Source organism: Moschus berezovskii, chromosome 4, assembly GCF_049115385.1.
Source record: "Moschus berezovskii isolate FMDL1 chromosome 4, NW_MosBer_1.0, whole genome shotgun sequence".
NCBI lineage: Eukaryota > Metazoa > Chordata > Mammalia > Artiodactyla > Moschidae > Moschus > Moschus berezovskii.
This window is the reverse complement of record NC_142463.1, coordinates 73004781-73025992: the sequence shown is the minus strand read 5'-3', so window position 1 is coordinate 73025992 and position 21212 is coordinate 73004781. Positions and strand designations below refer to the sequence as shown.

The 21212-nt window shown below is 38.2% G+C and overlaps 1 protein-coding gene across 2 annotated transcripts in view; it reads right to left on the bottom strand.

Moving 5' to 3' along the window:
- Positions 1-12514: 12514 nt before the first annotated feature.
- Positions 12515-21212, bottom strand: part of ABCD3 (ATP binding cassette subfamily D member 3) — an 83725-nt gene continuing 75027 nt past the window's right edge. For both annotated transcript variants that reach the window (XM_055401735.2, XM_055401734.2), the window contains exons 21-23: positions 18598-18702; positions 16149-16205; positions 12515-14106 (exon numbers count right to left, since the gene is read on the bottom strand). In XM_055401735.2, coding sequence (XP_055257710.2) covers positions 14029-14106; positions 16149-16205; positions 18598-18702 — 240 coding nt within the window. In that variant the 3' untranslated portion in view covers positions 12515-14028. The remainder of the gene's footprint in view (positions 14107-16148; positions 16206-18597; positions 18703-21212) is intronic.

Genomic DNA, 21212 nt, shown 5'->3' with positions numbered 1-21212 from the left:
AGGGTTCCAGGAAGAGGGAAGGCTTGATCACAAACAGTATCTTGAACACAGGAAAATGCCAAAAAATAACTGCGTGTTTGACAAAATCTGGAGTTTTATATTGCCTTCAGCATCCCAAAGTCAAAGCCATTTGGCCAAATATCTTTGGCTAAATTAAGAGTTGGGCCAATTAATTTATGTTTAAAATTTATCTTTCTAGGGGATATATGTATATGTATAACTGGTTCATTTTGCTGTACAGTGAAAACTAACACAATATTGTAAAGCAACTATACTCCAATAAAAATTTTAAAAGAATACACAGCCTTTGTCCTCTAGGACTTCATAGTCTGACATGGGAGAAAGATATGATGGTAAATAATTGTCATGCAGTACACAGAAGCGATTTCTTCAACCGAGCAGGTGCAGAAGTAGTGCTGATTAGAAGTTTCCTCCCCTTTAGAAGAGCATCATTCGGAGAAGGCAGTGGCAAGCCAATCCAGTACTCTTGCCTAGAAAATCCCATGGATGGAGGAGCCTGGTAGGCTGCAGTCCGTGGGGTCGCTAAGGGTCGGACACGACTGAGCGACTTCACTTTCACTTTTCACTTTCACACATTGGAGAGGGAAATGGCAACCCACTCCAGTGTTCTTGCCTGGAGAATCCCAGGGAGGGGGGAGCCTGGTGGGCTTCCGTCTATGGGGTCACACAGAGTCGGACACGACTGAAGTGACTTAGCAGCAGCAGCAGCAGCAGAAGAGCATCATTACAGGGTGTGGTCAATTCTTAGTTACTTAGCTGCAACAGAGCTTCCCCATTTCCCCACACAATCTCCAATTAGAAGACTATCATCTAGGTTGAAAACAACAAAGAGACCTTAATTCAAAAATAAAAATATATGTTTCTTTAAAGAATTTTAGAAAGTACTAGCTCTATTTTTTTTAATTTAGGATGATCATTAATAGTTTAAGAAGAATTTTCAGAGAACCAGAATGATCAGATCACAGAGCTTGCTCTTCCATTCTAAGAACTAGCAAAAAGAGCTTTACCTGAGTCAGCAGAATATTCTAAAAAAATTATACATCATGGGTACGCTCTACATAACCACTGTAAATATGATACTCTAAAGAACACCCAGAATCATGGCCCGATTTTTCAGTTTGAGTTTTCTTAAATGTATTAACCTCTTCATTGCTAAAATAAGCAAACTTTTGTGAAAAAAAATGAATATAATGACTTTTAAAAGTGTTTATGGACTTCCAAAGATGAAACATGCTTCTCTTTTCCTTCCCAAGAACCCACTACCATGATACTAAGTAAGCTTAAAAGGTTATAATCTATAGGAACAAAGAAAAAGAGAGGAAATTAATGAACTCGGTTAATAATGCACTGAGGCATGCTGCTGCTGCTAAGTCACTTCAGTCGTGTCCGACTCTGTGTGACCCCACAGACGGAAGCCCACCAGGCTCCCCCGTCCCTGGGATTCTCCAGGCAAGAACACTGGAGTGGGTTGCCATTTCCTTCTCCAATGCGTGAAAGTGAAAAGTGAAAGGGAAGTCGCTCAGTCATGTCTGACCCTCAGCGACCCCACGGTCTGCAGCCTTCCAGGCTCCTCCATCCATGGGATTTTCTAGGCAAGAGTACTGGAGTGGCTTGCCATTGCCTTCTCCGGCACTGAGGCATAGAAAAAGCTTATACACAGAAAAGGGAGTCATACCCTATTGTGTGCAGAGGAGGAAAGGAGGAGAGGAAAATTAATTTGCCTTCAGAGTGCTCAAGAGGCTCGGACACTCCAACTTGCCAGACATGGCAGAGGAAATTCTTGAGACTATATTCAGTGACTATAAATGGAAAGACAGTGGCTATAAAAAATATTTAGGGTAAAATAATCTTAAGTTCAGTATTATAGCTGAACTTCACACCAAATGTAACAGAACAAGGATATTTTCAGACATAAGGGACATCACAGAATTTTCCTTCCATGCTTTCTTTCCCAGGATGCTGCTGTAGGACATGTTCCACTAAACAAGTAAGTAAATCCCAAACACAGGAAGACGGGGGATGCAATGCAAGAGAGCTCAGTGTCAGGCTGATAGTTCGGTGGGCCTACAAGAACCACAGTGAAGAGGGACAGAGGACCCCAGGAAGACTATCTCTGGTACGTAATAGAATATGGACATGGTGGCTCAGCTGGGAATAATTGAAGATTGTTATCTGACAATTACAGCAGATGGGGCAATTTTTTTTTTTTTTTTTTTTAAAGGAAGGCAATCAGAAACTAGAGGGAAAAGACAGTGAGAAAGGGACACCGTTTTCTGCTTGGCTCTGCAGTAAACACTATTACAGATGCATTAGAGAAAAACACTGGGAAAAAAAGAAACAAATACTGATCATTAACTTTAAATTATTTAACTGGAACTTCTGCTGTATTCTATCAATTGCAGAAGTATTCTATAAATGAGCCAGAGACAGCTCTTCAGTAATCACCTATAATAACTCCTGTGTTGCTTATTTCTTCACAGGAAGTTAGGATGATTAGCTAAAGGCCTACCTGTGACAAAGTCAAACCCTCACACATCGACTGCTTTAAATATAGTCCCAAACCATAGTTTTAGCTGATCAGAGCCTACCTACTTTACACATCCCATGAAATTGTATTGAACATCTGCTGACCACAGGTAAGATAATCCTGTAAGACCCCAAACTGCTGTTGTCACAGAGCAGTTGTCGCTGAGGGACATCACCTAGACATGAGAACCCTTCTCTGATTTCCACAATCCCCCTGGGAGTCCCCTTGTCCTACTGCCTTATAGGTGATGGTCTCACACCACCATGTCTGGAACTAATTTTTTCTTAGTTCCGTCAGTTTTCACATGTTGAAGGACTTCCTCTCTCATGCAATCCTGTCCATGTGCTGCCAAATAAAGTTTATGTGTTACTGCCTCCCAGGATCTTGTCTCCACGATCAACTCCCAAGCTGCCAAACTTACCACCAGAGGTTACAAAGGTTTACTGGCACAAGGGGAGGGAACAGAGACCTCACTTCCTGATGCAGTATATTGATCCTGCACTGCAAAGAACATGTGGGGTGGAACCATGCTTGGAAGACACTATCTGTCACAAAGGTACATTTATAAAAATTAACAATTAGGAAATAAGACAGACACAAGAATCAGAAAATAAAATAGGATGAACAAACATCAAATGCCTAGCAATAAAGCTAATGAAGATATGTAATACCTCTACACAGAAAACAACAAAACATTCAGTTCAGTTGCTCAGTCGTGTCCAACTCTTTGAGACCCCATGGACTGCAGCATGCCAGGCTTCTCTGCCAACACCCACTCCCAGAGCTTGCCAAAACTCATTTCCATCGAGTCGGTGATGCCATCCAACCATCTCATCCTCTGTCGTCCCCTTCTCCTGCCTTCAATCTTTCCCAGCATCAGGGTCTTTTCAAATGAGTCAGTTCTTCCCATCAGGTGGCCAAAGTATTGGAGCTCCAGCTTCAGCATCAGTCCTTCCAATGAATATTCAGGACTGATTTCCTTTAGGATTGACTGGTTTGATCTCCTTGCAGTCCAAGGGACTCTCAAGAGTCTTCTCCAACACCACAGTTCAAAAGCATCAATTCTTCGGTGCTCAGCTTTCTTTATAGTCCAACTCTCACATCCATACACAACATAGAAAAAACTATCTTTGACTAAATGAAACTTGGTTGGCAAAGTACTATCTCTGCTTTTTAATATGCTGTCTAGGTTGATCATAGCTTTCCTTCCAAGGAGCGTCCTTTAATTTCATGGCTGCAGTCACCATCTGCAGTGATTTTGGAGCCCAAGAAAATAAGTCTGTCATTGTTTCCATTGTTTCCCCATCTATATGCCATGAAGTGATGGGACTGGATGCCATGATCTTCATTTTTTGAATGTTGAGTTTTAAGCCAGCTTTTTCACTCTCTTCTTTCATTTTCATCAAGAAATTCTTTAGTTCCTCTTCACTTTCTGCCATAAGGGTGGTGTCATCTGCATATCTTTGAGATTATTGATATTTCTCCTGGCAATACTGATTCCAGCTTGTGCTTTATCCAGCTCGGCATTCTGCATGATGTACTCTGCATATAAGTAAAAGAAGCAGGGTGACAATATACAGCCTTGACGTACTCCTTTCCTGATTTGCAACCAGTTTGTTGTTATATGCCCAGTTCTAACTGTTGCTTCCTGACCTGCATACAGATTTCTCAGGAGGCAGGTCAGGTGGTCTGGTATTCCAATCTCTTTAAGAATATTCCACAGTTTGTTGCAGTTCACACAGTCAAAGGCTTTGGCATAGTCAATAAAGCAGATGTTTTTTCTGGAACTCTCTTGCTTTCTCGATGATCCAACGGATGTTGGCAATTTGATCTCTGGTTCCTCTGCCTTTTTTAAATACAGCTTGAACATCTGGAATTTCTCAGTTCACATACTGTTGAAGCCTAGCTTGGAGAATTTTAAGCCTTCCTTTGATAGCATGTGAGATGAGTGCAATTATGCATTAGTTTGAACATTCTTTGGCATTGCTTTTCTTTGGGATGGGAATGAAAACTGACCTTTTCTAATCCTGCAGCTGCTGCTGAGTTTTCCAAATTTGCTGGCATATTGAGTGCAGCACTTTCACAGCATCATCTTTTAGAACTTGAAATAGCTTAACTGGAATTCCATCACCTCCACTAGCTTTGTTTGTAGTGATGCTTCCTAAGGCCCACTTGACCTCACACTCCGGGATATCTGGCTTTAGGTGAGTGATCACACCATCATGGTTATCTGGGTCACTAAGATCTTTTTTGTATAGTTCTTCTGTGTATTCTTGCCATCTCTTCTTAATATCTTCTGCTTCTATTAGGTCCACCTGTTTCTGTCTTTTATTGTACCCAATTGTACCCATCTTTGCATGAAATGTTCCCTTGGTAACTCTAATTTTCTTGATGAGATCGCTAGTCTTTCCCATTCTATTGTTTTCCTCTATTTCTTTGTATTGATCACTGAGGAAGGCTTTCTTTTCTCTCCTTACTGTTCTTTGGAACTCTGCATTCAGATGGATATATCTTTCCTTTTCTCCTTTGCGTTCTGCTTCTCCTCTTTTCTCAGCTATTTGTAAGGCTTCCTCAGACAACCAAATTTTTGCCTTTTTGCACTTCTCTTCAGGATGGTTTTGATCACAGCCTCCTGTACAGTTATAAACCTCCGTCCATAGTTCTTCAATCCCTTTAATCTATTTGTCACTGCCACTGTATAAAGGACTTGATTTAGGTCATATCTGAATGGTCTAGTGGTTTTCCCTACTTTCTTCAATGTAAGTCTGAATTTGGCAATAAGGAGTTCACAGGAATTGAAAAAGTCTTAAATGAACAGAGGAATCTATCACGTTCAGGAATTTTGCAGTTGATGGGTGCACATGTTAGGTCAAGGTAATTAGCTGTGTTCAATATTTATGTGGGGTTTGTTTTGTTATTGGTTGATGAAGCCTTTATCATTATGAAATGTCCTTTTTAATGTTTAGAAATGTTCATTGTCTTAAAAGTATACTTTGGGTTCTGAGACAAGATGATGGGAGTAAAAGGATTTGGGCTCACCTCCTCTCATGAAAACACCAAAATCACAACTATCTGCTGAAGAACCATTGACAAAAAAGATTGGAACCTACCAAAAAAGATATTTTACATCCAAAGAAGCTGCCACAGGGAGATAGTAGGAGAGGTTGTGATATAATCAAATCCCATATCTTCCAGGTGGGTTACCCACAAACTGGAAAATAATTTTATCACAGAGGTTCTCTCACAGGAGTTAAGAGTTCTGAGGCCCCATCAGGCTTCCCAGGCTGGGTGTCTGGCATCAGGTAGAGGAGCCCTCAGAATATCTGGTTTTGAAGGCCAGTGGGGCTTGATCAAAGGAACACTACAGGGTGAGGGAAAATAGAAAATCCACTCTTGGAGGGTACACACAAATCTCATGTGCATGGGACCCAAGGGGGAAGCAGTGACTTCCTAGGAGCCTGGGCCAGAACCACTTAGTGGTCTTGGAGGGACTCTGGGAGATGTAGGGGCAGGGTGTGGCTATGGCTCATTGGGGGGACAAGGACACTAGTGGCGGAGGTACCCCCAACAGCCTGTAAGTTCTAGTGCTGGGACGCCTCAGGCAAACAACAAACAGGGTGAGAACACAGCCCCACCCATCAGGGGACAGGCTGCCTAAAGTCTTCCTGAGCCCACAGCCACCTGCAAACACACCTGTTGACACAGCATTGCCCACTAGAGAGACAGACAAAAGTCAGTTCCACCCACCAGTGGGAAGGCACTAGTCCTTCCTACTAAGAAGCCTACACAAGTTTCTAGATCAGCCTCACACACCAAGAGGCAGACACCAGAAGCAAAAGGACCTACAACCCTGCATTCCAAGGATCAGAGGTCTCACACACACAGAAAGTTAGACAAAATGAGACAGCAGAGGAATATGTTTCAGATGAAGGAACAAGATAAAACCCCAGAATAACTAAGTGATGCAGAGATAAGTAATTACCTGAAAAAGAACTCAGAGTAATGAGTGTAAAGATGATCCATGATTTTGGAGAAAGAATGGGGGCAGAGACTGAGAAGAGAGAAGAAATGCTTAACAAAGAGATAGAAGAGATAAAGAACAGTTGAACAATACAATAATTGAAATGAAAAATACACAAAAAGGAATCAACAGCAGAATTAATAAGGCAGAAGAATGGATAAGTGAGCTGGAAGACAGAATGATGGGAATTACTGCTGCGGAACAGAATAAAGAAAACAGAATGAAAATAAATGAGGACAGTTTAAGAGACCTCTGGGACACAATTAAATGCACCAACATTCACACAATAGAGGTCCCAAAGGAGAAGACAGAAAGAGTCTGAAAAAAATACCCGAAGAAACAGGAGCTGAAAACTACCCTAGCATGGGAAAGGAAACAGCCACCCAAGTCCAAAAAGCACAGAGAGTCCCATATATGATAAATCCAAAAAAGAACATGCCGAGACACATAATAATCAACTTGACAAAAATTAAAGACAACATAAGAAATTAAACAACAAAAAATAAAGAAAAAACACTAAAAGCAACAAATAATATATAAGGGAATCCCCATAAGGTTATCAGCTGATTTTGCAGCAGAAACTCTGCAGGCTACCAGGAAGTGGCACAATATTTTTTAAAGTGACAAAAGGAGAAAACCTACAACCAAGAATACTCTACGTAGCAAGGTTCTCGTTCAGATTCAACAGAGAAATTGAAAGCTTTACAAAGAGGAAAAATCTAAGAGAAATCAGCACCACCAAAAGCTTCCCAACAAATGCTAAAAGAATTTTTCTAAATAGAAAAGACCACAGCTACAAACAAGAAAATTATGAATGGGAAAGCTCACTAGTAAAGGCAAACATACAGTAAAAGCAGGAGTCATCCACACACAAATATGATATCAAAACTAATAACTGTGAGGAGAGTACAAATGCAGGATACTGGAAATGCCTTTGAAATTAAGACACCAGCAATTTAAAACAATCATAAATCTAAGCACCTATGGTCAATTAATCTAAAACAAAGGAGGCAGGAATGTACAGTGGAGAAAAGATAGTCCCTTCAACAAGTGGTACTGGAAAAACTGGACAACTGTATGTAAAAGAATGAAATTAGAACATTCTCTAACACCACATACAAAAATAAACTCAGAATGGATTAAAGACCAAAATGTAAGACTGGATAATATAAAATACTTAGAGGAAACATAGGCAGGACACTCTGACATAAATTGCAGAAATATCTTTTTGGATCCACTTCTAAGAGTAATGAAAATAAAAATAAACATAAACAAATGGGTCCTAATTCAACTTAAAAGTTTTTACAAAGCAAAGAAAACCACAAACAAAATGAAAAGATAAACTATAGAATGGGAGAAAATATGTGCAAGCAATGTGACCAACAAGGGATTAATCTCCAAAATATACAAACAGTTCATGCAGCTCAGTGTCAAAACAAACAACTCAATCCAGAAAATGGGCAGAAGACCCAAACAGATATTTTTCCAAAGAAGACACACCATAATTTGAAAATATACATGCACCTCAATGTTCACTGCAGCATTATTTACAATAGCCAAGACAGGGAAGCAACCTAAACGCCCATGGACAGATGAAAGGATAAATAAAATGTGGTACATATATACAGCGGAATATTACTCAGACATAAAGAATGAAATAACACCATTTGTTACAACACAGAGATTATCACACTAAGTGAAGTAAGTCAGAGAAAGGCAAATATATATCATTAATATGTGAAATCTAAAAAAAATGATACAAATGAAATTATTTACAAAACTTAGACAGACTTACAGACATAGAAAACAAGCTTATGGTTACCAAAAAGGGCAGGTTGGGGGGAGAAGAATAAATCAGGAATTTGGGATTAACATATACACGCTACTATATATAAAATAGATAATTAAGAAGACCAGCTGGTCTAGGTTTTGTAATCAGACAATACAGGACTCAAATTTTTGGTCTGCCATTTACTTGTTATATAAGCCAAATAATTTACTTTGTGCTATGAGTCTTAACTTACCTTTCTGGGGATCATTATAATCATCTTATAGTATAGTTTTCCAATAAATAATAAATGTGTAGATCTGGCAAATTTTAAGAGTCTACTTTGATATTTAAACATTCATCTAATAAAGGACTCATACTCAGAATATATATAAATCTCTAACATCAATAGGACAATTCATAAAAGGAGGCCCAAAGATTTAAATGGCCCCTTCAAAAAGGAGGATATCCAAATGGAAACATGAAATGAGTTCAATCTTGTTACTGGTCAGGGAAATGCAAAATGAAACCACGATGATTTACTGCTAAAAATACATAAATAAAAGAGAAAAAACATTCATAATACCAAGGACTGGAAAAACTGAGATTCTTATATACTTACAGTGGGAGTGTCAAAATGGCACTTCAGTGAGCAGTTTGGTGGTGGTGTACGTACCAAAGCTGAATACACTACATTCCAAAAATGAATACATATGTGCACCAAAAGACATGCATAAGGTTTACAGGAACTATTTGTAATAGCTCCAAAGAGAAAGCACAACGCCCACTGATGGTAAGATTAATGAAGTGTCATCTATTCATATAATTAAATAGTATACAGCAAATAAAAGTGAAGGCACTACTGCCACATCTAAAACGTTTCAGTCATTTTCCCTCAACAAGGTTGAGGGAAAGAAAACACACACAAAGGGTATTTAATTACATATGAAGCTCAAATATAGGTAAACAAATTTATAAGTCTGAATAAAATGGTTTTTACAGTCATGAATGAAGACATGAAGGTGGCCTTGAACTGTGACAATGTCCTATTTCTTGATCTAGGCGGGAATGGTAATGAGCATGAACACTTTCTAAAAATTCAATAAGCCTAAGATTTATGGGCTTTTCTGTTTATATATTATATTGCAATACAGTGTTTACATATTTTTAAAAACGATGTAATTGTATGTGGTGGGTGTGACAGGAATACAGGCAGTTCAGTTCAGTTCAGTCGCTCAGTCGTGTCCGACTCTCCGCGACCCCTTGAATCACAGCACGCCAGACCTCCCTGTCCATCACCAACTCCCGCAGTACACTCAAACTCATGTCCACAGAGTCGGTGATGCCATCCAGCCATCTCATTCTCTGTCGTCCCCTTCTCCTCCCGCCCCCAACCTTTCCCAGCATCAGAGTCTTTTCCAGTGAGTCAACTCATCGCATGAGGTGGCCAAAGTATTGGAGTTTCAGCTTTAGCATCAGTCCTTCCAATGAACACCCAGGATTAGGGAATGCCTAAAACTGATAAATTAAGAAACAGTTATGTAACACACTATCTAAAAAATAAAAACCACCACAAAACAATTAGAAGTTAAAAATAGTTGCCCTGGCTGTTATTCATTAATTTCTGGTACTAGAATTTAATAAGTGACATGCTTGTTTATAGGTTAAAGCATTTCAATTCTTTACAAAGGAAAAATAACTGACGTAGGGAAAAATGTAAACAGTTTCCTACAGTTAACAACGCTAAAGTCCATCCACTAGAAGAAAGTTCTATTTTTAGGCAAATTATGGTTTTAAACATCAAATTTTAAAGTTAAAAATTATATAAGGAAATGACAGATGTTATAACATCACTACAATTTTAAGTCAAATGTTAATCATTAAGTAGGGTGGAGGTGAAGGGTGGCAGGATTTGTCATCCCAAAATACACACTTTGCAATAAGGACTAATTTGAGTTAAAGGCACTTAAAACAGCAGGTGCAGGAAGGTCACTCTGACTCTTTCCCCTTTCTTCCTAAAAACTGGAGGTAAAACCCCCATAGACAAGATGTCCTTCCTACATCAGTAGGAAAATAACACCCTTACCAAGGACAGGATGTTGAGGCTGACAGAATTCTATACAAACCTTATTAAGATAATGCTTACCTTCCTCTAGGCTCTCCAGTTAGTTTTCCAGTCACCTCTCTTTGCAGCATCATCAGCTTTACTTTAGCCACTTCTTTGGGGCTTCCTTTCCTTATAAGGGCTCCCGTAAAACTTAAATAAATGTGCCTGTTTTTCATCTGTTAATCTGTCTTACGCCAACTTAATTCTTAGGCCCAGCCTAGGAATTTTACCTCCAAGAGGGTAGAGATAAAATTTTACCTCCCCTATGGCGGCAACTCGTCTCATGAGGTGGCCAAAGTATTGGAGTTTCAGCTTTAGCATCAGTCCCTCCAATGAACATCCAGGATTGATCTCCTTTAGAATGGACTGGTTGGATCTCCTTGCAGTATAAGGGACTCTCAAGAGTCTTCTCCAACACCACAGTTCAAAAGCATCGATTCTTCGGCGATCAGCTTTCTTCACAGTCCAACTCTCACATCCATACATGACCACGGGAAAAACCATTGCCTTGACTAGACGGACCTTGGTCGTCAAAGTAATGTCTCTGCTTTTTAATATACTATCAAGGTTGGTCATAACTTTCCTGCCAAGGAGCAAGCGTCTGGGAAAGGTTGGGGGCGGGAGGAGAAGGGGACGACGGAGAATGAGATGGCTGGATGGCATCACCGACTCTGTGGACATGAGTTTGAGTGTACTCCGGGAGTTGGTGATGGACAGGGAGGCCTGGCGTGCTGTGATTCATGGGGTTGCGGAGAGTCGGACACGACTGAGCGACTGAACTGAACTGAACTGATGGCGGCAAACCCCAGGTACATGCTATTCTGTTAGTGCACAGCATACAATGCTAGTTGTTTACCTCCCTGTTTTCTCATATAAAAGTAGAAGCTTGCTACGAGAACCAAGTGATAAACTTGATATGCAGTGTTGCTCACGGATGAAAGCCCTTATCTTTAGTTTCAATTAGTTCAGTTCAGTCACTCAGTTGTGTCCAATTCCTTGCGACCCCTGGACTGCAGCACACCAGGCCTCCCTGTCCATCACCAACTCCCGGAGTCTACCAAACTCATGTCCATTGAGTCGGTGATGCCATCCAACCATCTCATCCTCTGTTGTCCCCTTCTCCTGCCTTCAATCTTTCCCAGCATCAGGGTCTTTTCAAATGAGTCAGCTCTTTGCATCAGGTGGCCGAAGTATTGGAGTTTCAGCTTCAGCATGTCCTTCCAATGAATATTCAGGACTGATTTCCTTTAGGATGGACTGGCTGGATCTCCTTGCAGTCCAAGGGACTCTCAAGAGTCTTTTCCAACATCACAGTTCAAAAGCATCAATTCTTTGGCACTCAGCTTTCTTTATAATCCAACTCTCACATCCATACATGACTACTGGAAAAACCGTAGACGGACCTTGGTTGGCAAAGTAATGTCTCTGCTTTTTAATATGCTGTCTAGGTTGGTCATAACTTTTCTTCCAAGGAGTAAGCGTCTTTTAATTTCATGGCTGCAGTCACCATCTGCAGTGATTTTGGAGCCTCAAAAATTAAAGTCTTTCACTGTTTCCCCATCTATTTGCAGATTAAACTGCCATTTATTTCCAACTGCAGTCTAGAGATGATGCTAACAGGAATTATATGGAAAAAGATGTCCCATGGTCAATCACATCCTGAAAACACTGGATTCCTTTATTGTAAGCCTTCCTAGAACTATCAAGTTAATGTACACGGTGATTCTCCAGGGACGGGATCTTCTTTCACACCTCAAATGGTGAGGCAATTTTTAATTTATAAGGAAGAAAAGATCAAGGAGAAATATTTTTTTTGATTGCGAGAGGAATAACGGGGCAGTTAGGAAAATAATTCTATTAGTAGGTTTAGGGTAACTTAGAAATTTGATAATCTGAAACTTCCCCCATGTCATAAAAGCTTCCCTAGGGCTGATATGATCTTTCAAGGTCCCCTGACTATTTGGTAGCATTTGTGAAGTACACCTAAGGTTTTTTCATGACTTTTCTAAAAAAGAAATTCATTTCAATAAAACCACATTGGACAAAACTTTTTAAAAATGAGACACTGGGTGCCAAAAGGGCTTCTGAATTTTTATTTTTGTATTTTTCAAGTCAAGACTGTATGAACTCTGTATGAACTATCTAGGATTTATATACCAGAATAAAAAGAACGAGCAAAGATTGTATAGGATATCTGATTCTTTTTTAATCTGAACAGAAAATAAGTAAGTATACAAGTTTGCTAAACAGAAGTTGTAAAAACTGAATGTTATGTATTATGGAATCAGTACAAGTTTTACTTCCGTAGTCGGTGATTCTTAAGAGTTAATTCTGCAAAAAAACCAAAACCAGTTATGCAAAAACAAGAATATAAAAAGCCCCCTTCTGAATCCCAGTTTTATAAAACTGATTTCATATCTAGCTTATTGATAATACTCAATTGCAGTTCTCCCTGTGCAAATAATACACATAGTCATTAATGGTTGTTTGGTGAGATAAAATTGATTTCTCTTAGGATACAGTTCAATATAATAACCCAAATATAAAAAAGTTATTAAAGATTCACAGAGATAAACCAGTGCCTCAGGAAACATAATTCACCCACGTGCATAATTTTATAACGTATTTCTTAAACATACAATCACGGTCAAAGACAGTGATAACATTGCATACTCAGTGCTTCACTTCACGTAGTGCATTCTCATGGCTCATCTGGAGTTTAACACCATGTAACCACCATGCATCTAATGAATGGGCTTCTAACATACACAAATCCACTCAATTCATTAAAAATTCTGAAAATCTGAGAAGACTTTGAGCTTAACATGTAAGGACTTTGTGTTTTAATATCCCAATCACTGAGAAGACTAGGTGGAAACACGGTAACCCTCCCCTGTAAGCAAGACTGCACACGTACGTTCGCTGCATCATCACAAAGAACCCCCAAAACAACTCAATACTGAAGACTGTGAGGGGCATATTTATTACTTAGGCAAAGAAAATTCAAATGGCTTTCCTGGAGTCCAGTATACCCCAAGACATATGCAAGGAATGAGGATAACTGTGGCAGCCCAAGAACTCTGCCACGGTGTCATAAATGCTATTATGCCAAGATGCACATTTTCATAAAACACTGTGATTTGTTTCCCGCTATCATGGGACACAAGAAAATGAAACTCAAGACTCTGGTTAGAACAGGACAAGTGATGACCCCAGTTTTAAATAGGGTTCTTCATTGAAGGAAAAGACAGAGCCATAAAAGTCAAAGTAGCTGACTTCAAATGGTTTACATCCCAGGATGAATCAGGTTACACTGATTTAAGCCCAATTTAATTTAGGCAGGTTTTTAACCACAAGAATAAGGACATTCTTAGTACATATTAATAATTAAACCAACATATACACAATTAGCAATATCCTATATAATATTAAATGTTTCAATAACTTGTTCTTGATTATTTTGTACCTAATTTGTTGCTTTGTTTTAAAAAACAAGCTCAACTTTATTTTACAATGTACTTTGTATTTCTAACTGTATTGTGTAATTATTTCATTGAAGCTGGTACAATACAGTTCTCCGGATTCTAGGAGCCAAATTCAACTGTATCTTCTGTTATCTGTTTGAATTCATAATTGCCTCTGCCATCCATATGCAGGTAGTACTATGGGAAAGAAGGGAGAAAGAAATCAATAACCGAGAATCTTCTTTCAGTCAGGAATTAATGTAGAGGTTATCATACAAGAAAATGACTGGAAACAATCATTTTAAGCCACTGAAATTTTCAAAAGTTTATACTCAGAAATGCATACCATTTTCCAAGGAAAGACTAAATGACGAAGTCTGCTCTTTTTAAAAATAGTCACAAAATACCTCTGCTTGTAGCGGATATAGCACTTTCCATTATGAGAACTAAAACACCAGACTTCCTTATTCATTTTAAAGGAACCAAATCTGTAAGCATCCCACAAATTATTAGAATGCTTCTGTCACTCCACAACCAAGGATCTGGTCAGCAGAGGTGCAACAGCACTATGTGCAAGCCCATCAGACAGGACAGCCTCTAAAACATTTACTTTAGCTGGTTTCCCAGATCAGTTCAGAACCTCTAACTTAAGACTTTTTGTTCATTTGTTGACTTGGCAAAGGAGGAAAAGAGCCCATATAATTCCATCCTACAAAGATGCTTAGGATAGCAGCTACAAAGCCTTCTGTTTTGTTTAGTGGTTTTTTGTTTACTGAAAAGATCTTCTTTTTTTTCCATTTTCTATACTGTTATTTTAAGCTATTTTGGACTCAACACTGCAGTTCTTTGTGCCACCCCGTCCATCACATGGTCACTGATCCGATGGTTACATTGCTACTGTCTACACCTCCAGGAGAAGAGGAAAGGGGAAAGCCAGGTCCTTTCACTGTCCCATGGTTGTAATGTTTATGAACTTCTGTGAAAACACAAAGGCTTGGATATATTTTAAACTGCTTTGATATCCAGTTAGTCTTCCATTCAATTAACAAAAATGGGAAAATTATAATGTGCCATTATAAAAACTATCTTTAAAAGCCAACAGCTATACACAATTTCATTAAAGTTTATTAAGAACTTTCATACAGAATATGTCTGATCCTCATGGTAACCTATGAGACAGCTGGGCAAGGATCAGTAACTCTATTATACAAAGGAAACAATGTCAGAAACAATGTTGCCTGAATCCAGGTATTCTGACTTCAAATTCCATGATCTTCATTTAACCATCTGTACACTATCATTTAGACCATAATATTCCTGAGAGCAAAGACAGTACTCTGTATCCCTCATAACACTTAGCCCAGTATTTGGCTTTTTTTAAAAAAGGAGCTCAATCAGGTGTATTTTATGGGACAAGATAGCCTTACCATGTTCCAATTTTTCTCAAAGCCTTTTTTTCACCTGAAATTTCTGTATCATTTAGGAAGGAAAGGAGAAAGGAAGGAAGGAAAGAAAGAGAAAAAAAGAGAGGGAAGAAGGAAGAAAGAAAAAGAGAGAGCAAGAGAAAGAAAGCAGGGAGAAAGAAAGAAAACAAGAAAGGAAAGAAAAAATGAACTAAGCTGGGTTTATTCTTCGGGGTTGATCATTTTACATTAGGAGAGGAAAAGAACTGCTATGGTGAGAATGGCACTATGACACTGCTGGAGAACCTGAATTGCGTAAAACTCACTGTAGTATCTTTGTAAATTAGAGTGACCACTTAATGAATTCTATTTTATTATAGTGTGGGCTGATAAACAGCTAACATTATAGTTTCCTCCTTGTAGTCCTGATTTCTACTAAAGCTGTCCCTAAACTTTTTGCCATCTGATCCTTCTTAAGACTCTCTTTCCTTTTGGTCAATAGAGAATGGTAAGAAAAGGCTGTGATCAGATTATGTACATTTTAGTCAGTTCATTATATAACAGTGATTTATAAAACTGGAGAATCATTAACTGGTTCTCTAATACCTTTCCTATATAACTAGAGACTATCCATATTAATATATATTATAGCCCTCAAAACTGACAATTACAATATTTATAAAAATGCTCTAACAATGAATTAGAATCACCTTTCCCCCTTAAATTATATATCTATAATGGAACACACACCAAGAAATCTAAAGTCATAATCACCTAAATTCATATATGAAAATAAAACAAACTCTCACTACACCATTCAGTATAAGAAATACAAACCTCATGGTGTTTCCAAAGAGACTTTCTGTGTGACACAGTGAAGAGGGTAATGCCAACCTAATACAAGGAAAATGATTTAGGTTTACATCAATAACACAGAGTTACAAATTAAATTAGTCTATATAATTTAAGCTGTTAAGATGACTGGCTTCAGTAGCTATAGTTAAAAATCAACTGATACCAAATGTTTAACACAAAGTACAGGCCATCAACTAACAAAAATAATAAAAACTAACAAGCGTCAATAGAGTCTAAGAAAGAGAAAAAACTAAACTAACAGTTACTAGCTTAATTAAGTATATTATTTTGTTTTGGGCACAAAATATATATCCCAGCATACTTTCTATTTTATTGTGAAAAATATATGAAAAGAGCATAAGGATGGTAAAAATAGCAAAAGGTCAAAATCAGGAAAATTAAATCAATACAGTATTGCCTACAATAAATGTGCTTTTCACACACAGTATAATCTTTACTAGAACCCCTTGTTTTGGAACATGTCTTAGAATTCAGATTTTGGAAAAGCAGCATTTACCACTCCCAGAGGGTTCTGAGGTAGAATTCTGAAATTAACACATCAGTGTTTCTGCAGCAACACATATGGACATTACATTTGGTAAGATAAATATCAATAAAAGGGCTTATAAATCTTCTGTTAGTTCAGGCCAGCTCTGGCTACCCAGTAAGCTTGCCACAAAACAATGAAAAATCTTTTTCAGTTTTATAAGCTTACTGTATTTTAGACTGTGAATTAGGGTTTATGGACCATTCTTCAGATTTTCAAAACAACATCAAGAGATGTAGCTAGCTGCCCTGCATCAGTGATTCTCTACCGGGGAGAAGAGGCAGGATATTTTGCCCCGTAGGGGACACATTTCAAGGTCTTCTGTGTCAAAACTAACAGTGCTAGAGACATCTAATGAGTTGAGATAAAAAATGTTGCCAACATCCCACAAAGCAGAGGACAGCCTCCCACAACTAAGAATAATCCACCCAAACTGTCAATAGTGCAGAGACTGAGCACCCCTGCTCTAGGATCACTGTTTCTCAACATGGGTCTCTCGAGGCTGAGGTACAGGTTAGGGTAACCAGGAAATCTCCACCATGAGTTCCAAATTTTATTTTCATTTTGAGAATTTAAAAGAATTTGGGTAAGTATATTCTTCTTATCACTTCTGTCATGAGATTTAAGTGCCTAAGTTCCTGTATACACTTCTGCTGGTACCATGTGATGACTTAAACTGGTATCATTTAAAACTTTTAATGTGTAATAAGTTCGGGTGCCAAAGGAAAGGTTATCAGACGGGTCAGAAACTGCATGACAAGTATACTGTCAGTTATTAATAAAACATATATTTCAATGGTGCAACACAGATATGATTTTTGAAAGCTTACTTCAGATATTATTTCTCTTATAATTCTAAAATAATTAGATCAGATCTAAACTGAATGAAGGCATTCTTTATTACAGAATTACTTAAGTCAAAATACATAAGCAAAAATCAAAACATAAGATCTAGACCTCATATTATATTTGGACCTCACATTAAATCCAAACCAGTAGTTTAGTTTCAGCAAAATAGTATCAAATGTCTTTCTAATGCTGCAATTTTGAAACTGTGTTTTAAAATTTCTTCTGTACTTAATTTGTAAGTTTGTACTGGTTTTGTAGCTGTAAATGAGTTTTAAGTTTAAGTTCATACCTCATTTCACGTTTATCCATTTTCAAGTGCCATTAAAGTAATGCAATTTATCAACCGGGGGCCCCACAGGAATTTTTTTCTTTTAAATGTAATCTATACACAGAAGAATTGCATATTTTATGTGGACTTGCAGCCTACAGCTAGATATAAGAGGAAATTGCATGGAGCTTCTAAGTCACTAATCAAATAGAGACTACATTGTTTTATGTATAAGAGAATTCCACAAACACCTCTTAATACCTTCAAATCTGAAAATCTGTATAGACAAATGGATTTAAAGAAAAAAAAAAAGGCAACTATACTAAAAGAAGCCTTGGTAAAATATTGACCAGGCCAGACAAAAAAAAAAAAGATACATTAAAAGTTGCCAAATAATTAGTCAATTTTTTTTAATTAAAACAAATTTAAAATTTTCTTTAAAAAGAACAAATGATATTTAGGTAAAGCTAATGGAACAAATTAAGAAAATATCAGTTTATTAACACTGAGGATAGGGAATGAGATAAAAGGGGAAAAAATTAAATATTTTATATCTAACACATGGCTAAAAAAGAATTATATACAGAACTCACTGACAATTTTCTCTTTTACTCATATCTATTTATCAGTTTAAAATCTTTATTAAAGCAAGATACCTTCCTTTGATAGTAATTTTGTCACTTCATAAGTTGGAATCTTCTCTTTGGATGGATATTTGGTTGGACAGAGAGTAAACGGAGCAGGGACTGAGAATTTATCACACTTACCTTTCGACAATGACTGTAAATGTAGTCTTCCACATCCACACTAACTGCACTTGTACATTCATCCAAAATAGCAAACTGGGGCTTATGATAAAATAATCTTGCCATCTGAAGCATGAAAGGAAATACTCTGTATAATCAAATATCACACTACTGAATAAAATTAGTAAGCTAAAACAGATTTACTTTAAATTAAATATACATTTATATTCTTATAAACAAAGAAGGAAATATATTCTAACTCAAAAAATTTACTTCTCAGAAACAAAAACAAAATAAAGAAACTTGATTGCTTCCATTGTCTTCCCAAGCAAAGGGAAAAATGTAACACATGGGAAATACTGTTAAGAGTAAAGCAAAAGCTCTTGACTGATATGAGATGAAGTTGAGTTTTAAATTAATATTAAAAAATTCTCTAAACAAGATTAGAGGATACACATTTGAATGAAATCTTAGAATTCAGACTATAGATAACTCAATGCAAAAACTATTTTTAAACAGTCTGTTGCTTAAGTAATGCCAACTAATATTAAGTTGAGAATTTATATCCTACAAATAATATTTGAGTGCACATGTTGTATATAACCCTGTGGTCGATATTGGGCATGCTCATTTTTAAAAGTCTATGTGAATTTTATAAGTGAAAAATAACATCAAGACTGTTACAGCTTAACATTTCTTTGATTAGCAGGAATGCGGAACATGTTGCTGTTTACTTTCTGGGAATTATTTATCCTCCTTTGTCTAACAGATATTCCAAACTGTCACCTGCCTCCTTACACCGATCTCGATGCTATAAAGTGGGCACTTTCTATCCTTGCCCAATTTATCTTCTCTGCAACACTGAACTCAGGTGACCATTCCCTCCTTGAGAAAGTGAGAGTGAGACCATGGGGTTTCAAGTATCTTAAGCTGTTTTCTCAAGTTTCTTTTCCAGCATCTTCTCTTTTGCTGGTCCATTAAATGTTGGGGTCCCTGAGGGTTAATTTCTAGGCCCTCTTCTCTTTTTCCTATTTTGTTTCTCTGAGTGATCTTTTTAAGTCTCATGATTTCAAATATTATTTACACTTGTAAACTCCCCCAAGCCACTCCAGTACTATTGCCTAGAAAATCCCATGGATGGAGGAGCCTGGTAGGCTGCAGTCCGTGGGGTCGCAGAGTCGGACACGACTGAGCGACTTCACTTTCACTTTTCACTTTCACACATTGGAGAAGGAACTGGCAGCCCACTCCAGTGTTCTTGCCTGGAGAATCCCAGGGACGGGGGAGCCTGGTGGGCTTCCGTCTATGGGGTCACACAGAGTCGGACACGACTGAAGTGACTTAGCAGCAGCAGCACACTCCCCCAAATATCTCTCGCACCCATACTTCTGTTCTAATTTCCAGGTGGATACATAAAAATTCCTATTTAATCTTTCTATCTGGATATCTTACAGAACTCACAGACTTGAAACATCTAAAACTCAACAGATTTTCTAGATTTCCCCCTTAAATCCATTCATCCATTTCCTCCACCCCATATTGAACACTTCAGAGCAGCTGCTCAAGCTAGAAAGCTGTCAGTCCTCCTTGGTCTTCTCCTCCTCCCCTACCCCCATTTTTAGTCCAAGTCAGCCCTGCGACGTCTCCTCACTTTCCCCCAGCTTACAATCATGCCCTCAGCCCAGAGCACAATCTTCTCCTGCCTGGACAAGCACAAATAGCCTCCTGCTTCCTTCTTTGTGCCGCTTTAATTCTCCATGTAATCAGAGAGGATCTTCCAGAAATGTGAGAATTTCATTCTTCTACTTAAAACCCTTCAATGACTTCCCATTTCGCTTAGAATAAAATCCAAACTCCTTACCGTGACCTACAAGATGCTGCACAACCTTATTCCTACTTGCTCTCTAACCTCAACATTCCAGCACCATCACCTCCTCTCAACAACCAGAAGACACAGTGTCACAGGCCTTAGAGGCTTAGTACATGTCACTTTCCTCATGTCTCAAACACCTCACTCTGCTCCTTGCATCATTCAAATTTCTGCTTAACGTCACCTTCTCAGACAAACCTACCTGATCCCTCCCAACCCAAGTGGGTCCCTTTTGTAACATCTCTGTAGCTCTTCACACAGCATAAACTACGTTGTCTGTTTCTTTGTCTATCCCTTAGGCTGTAATACTGAGAAAAGCCAAGACTCCATTTTAATCACTACTGCAAAACTAACGCCTGTATAGAATAGCAGACATTCAAATATTTGATCAATGAATAACCAAACAGCTTTCTTGGCGTTCACACTTTATTTACAAAGGGTGAGGAAGGGGAAACAGCAAGGACAGACTACCAAGAAGTTCAGCTGTGCAGAGAATGAAAGGTATAGACAACCTGGGACCTTTGGTTAAGGGAGAGTTTGGTTTTTAGATCACAGAGACCTGAAAATATCTTTCTGAAAGAGGACAAGAAGAAATTAAGTATAGGTGGGCGTGTGTGTCAGGGTGGTACAGAACTGAAGGAAGGGGATGTGATAAAGTTGGAGAAGGGAGGGTCCAAAAACACAGATGGAAACAGTTAGCCTGTTTAGGCTTTCTCAAGAGGAAGGATGACATATCCTCCAAAACAGAGGAAACAGGAGCTCAGGA